At 42.5% G+C, this 3,112-nt stretch overlaps 1 protein-coding gene across 1 annotated transcript; it reads left to right on the forward strand.

The window, feature by feature from the left end:
* Positions 1 to 2,717: 2,717 nt before the first annotated feature.
* Positions 2,718 to 3,096, forward strand: LOC113409073 (olfactory receptor 13C5-like; the record flags this gene model as incomplete). The annotated part of the gene is made up of 1 exon (XM_026662654.1): positions 2,718 to 3,096. A coding segment is annotated over exon 1 (379 nt), but the record flags the coding sequence as incomplete, so codon positions are not given.
* Positions 3,097 to 3,112: the final 16 nt, after the last annotated feature.

Below are 3,112 nucleotides of genomic sequence, written 5' to 3' on the forward strand. Positions count from 1 at the left end.
ATCCTGGCTAATAGCCATTGATGGACCTGTCCTCCATGAACTTATCTGGTTCTTTTTCGAACCCTGTTATTGTCTCAGCCTTCACCACATTCTCAGGCAATGAGTTCCACAAGTTGACTGTGCGTTGGATGAAAAAATACTTCCTTTTATTTGTTTTAAACCTGCTGCCTATTCATTTCATTTGATGACCCCTGGTTCTTGTGTTATGAGAAGGAATAAATAACACTTCATTTGCTTTCTCCACACCAGTCATGATTTTATAGACCTCTATCATATCCCCCCTTGGTCGTCTTTTTTCCAAGCTGAGAAGTCCCAGTCTTATTAATCTCTCCCCATACGGCAGCCGTTCCATACCCCTAATCATTTTTGTTGCCCTTTTCTGAACCTTCTCCAATTCCAATGTATTTTTTTGAGATGGGGCAACCACACCTGCGTGCAATATCCAATAATAGGTGTGTGCGTACCATGTATTTATATAGAGGCAATATGATATTTTCTGTCTTATTATCCAGCATTTCTTAATGATTCCCAACCTTCTGTTTGCTTTTTTGACTGCCGCTGCACATTGAGCAGATGTTTTTAGACAACTCTCCAAAATGACTCCAAGATCTCTCTCTTGAGTGGTAACAGCTAATTTAGACCCCATCGTGTAGACAAGGCTTAACTCTCTGTTTAGAGAAACCCTGAGCCCTATTGGGCCTGAAGCACCTATGTCAGTTTTGAAAGCATGACATCAGTTCCTAAGTCGCTTACACACTTTTGAAAATGTTGCCAGAGAGCTAATCTAATCCATGTGCACTAAGCCATGTGGATCATTGTCAGGGTATGTGGGGGAGCGAGACCCAAATGGTATTTAAAACAGGAGCTGGGCACCATGAATAGTCGTGTGGCTAAACTGTTAAACGAATACTCAGGAGATATGGATTCAGTTTCCAGATCTGCAGTAGGCCCCGTTGTGTGATCTTGGATAAGACCCTTTGCCTCCCTGTCCCTCTTTCATCCATCTGTGAAATGAAGATACATTAGACGCCCCTGGTTTACTAACTGATCGGGGATTGAGGAGTTCATAGTATTGAAACGATCATAAAATTGAACATCTCAAAATGACAGTAGGTCTGGTGTATAAATTGCCGTATGGTGGTTTCTTCGTGTCTTTCAAGTCGTTGCAAAACAATTTCCAACGAAGTGATGGCATCAGAATGTGAAAAGACATTGCTCTATTTTTCATCAATATTACTTTTGTCAGGTGTTGGGTTTTTTTACCCCATCGGGGAAAGTGGTTTGTAAAATTGGTTGTTGGAAGATTGATGTTTGTAAAATTGAGAATTTATTCTAATAATAACAGCAGCTGTGTGAATCACTGATGGTTTTGTGATTCACTGGCAGTCCCAATTTTATTAAAAAATGTAGGTTTGGGTCAACCTGAAAAAGAAACGTTACGAAGTTTTTGGTGGATCAAAAAATAAAATCAATTTTCATTTCAGGCAGAACTCAGCATGTTTAGTTTCAATTCAAAGTATCTGTGAATGTATTTTTAGTTATTTTTAATCAAATTAAAGGAAATTCCAAACCAAAATGTCATTCCAAATTGAAAATTTGTTTCACTTTGGGGAAATTGTCAAAAATTTTTTTTTTTACTTTTTCAGGGTGTTTTGGTTTCGTTCTCTCCCCTCCCCCCGCCCCCCCGACACCAGCAATTTGCTGACACCAACACAAGTTCCTGAAATCTGTTGTTTCATTTCACCCAAAAAAGTTTCAGCTGGAAGATTTCCTCCAGCTGTAATAACCCTTGTCCATTTACACTGTAAGTTGCATGGGAAAGAGGCTATCTATTGCTAGAGCACCTAGCACCCTCCGGGCAGTGATTTTGGTACGAGCCTCATAAGAACATAAGAGCAGCCAGACTGGGTCAGACCAAAGGTCCATCTAGCCCAGTATCCTGTCTATCTCTTTCTTAATGATTCCCAACATTCTGTTAACTTTTTTGACTGCTGCTGCACATTGAGTGGATGTTTTCAGAGAACTATCCACAATGACTCCAAGATCATAGAATCATAGAATATCAGGGTTGGAAGGGACCTCAGGAGGTCATCTAGTCCAACCCCCTGCTCAAAGCAGGACCCATCCCCACCTAAATCATCTGAGCCAGGGCTTTGTCAAGCCTGACCTTAAAAACCTCTAAGAAAGAAGATTCCACCACCTCCCTAGGTAACCCATTCCAGTGCTTCACCACCCTCCTAGTGAAAAAGTTTTTCCTAATATCCAACCTAAACCTCCCCCACTGCAACTTGAGACCATTACTCCTTGTTCTTTCTTGGGTGGTAACAGCTAATTTAGACCCCATCATTTTATATGTATAGTTGGGATTATGTTTTCCAATGTGCATTGCTTTGCATTTATCAACACTGAATTTCATCTGCCATTTTGTTGCCCAGTCACCCAGTTTTGAGAGATCCTTTTGTAGCTCTTCGCAGTCTGCTTGGGACTTAACTATCTTAGTAGTTTTGTTTCAGGTGCTAGTGCAATATAAACAACTGTACTCAGTACATTTCAGTATTGTGCACAGCATTGTGTAGGCTCTTGCGGAAAACTGTCCAGTTGCACATAATGCCCGGCTTTGCTGACTTTGCATGGCATGATGTCTCTCCTGTTGTCAGCCCTCAATGTAGTAACCATTCCTCCTGTCTCTTGGCAGATAAGCCCTGGACTGTGGTACCATGGAAGGAGACAATGACTCTGTGGTGACTGAATTCATCCTGGTAGGAATTTCTGGGGGCCCTCATGTGAAGTTCACCCTCTTTGGCTTCCTTTTTGCAATCTACCTACTGACCCTGGTCGGAAACACACTCCTGATCCTGCTCACCAGAGTGGACCTCCGACTCCACACCCCCATGTACTTTTTCCTCAGTAACTTGTCCTTCTTAGATATCTGCTATATCACCATCAACGTCCCTCAGTTGATGGTCCACTGCCTCTCCAAGAGACCCTCCATCTCCCTGGGCAGGTGCTTGGCTCAGATGTACATCTCACGCTTCTTGGGGATAACCGAGTGCCTTCTGCTGGCTGTGATGGCTTATGACCGCTGGGTGGCCATCTGCAAGCCGCTGCGCTA

Source organism: Terrapene carolina, unplaced genomic scaffold (assembly GCF_002925995.2).
Source record: "Terrapene carolina triunguis isolate 2854851 unplaced genomic scaffold, T_m_triunguis-2.0 Scaffold29170, whole genome shotgun sequence".
Classification (NCBI taxonomy): domain Eukaryota; kingdom Metazoa; phylum Chordata; order Testudines; family Emydidae; genus Terrapene; species Terrapene triunguis.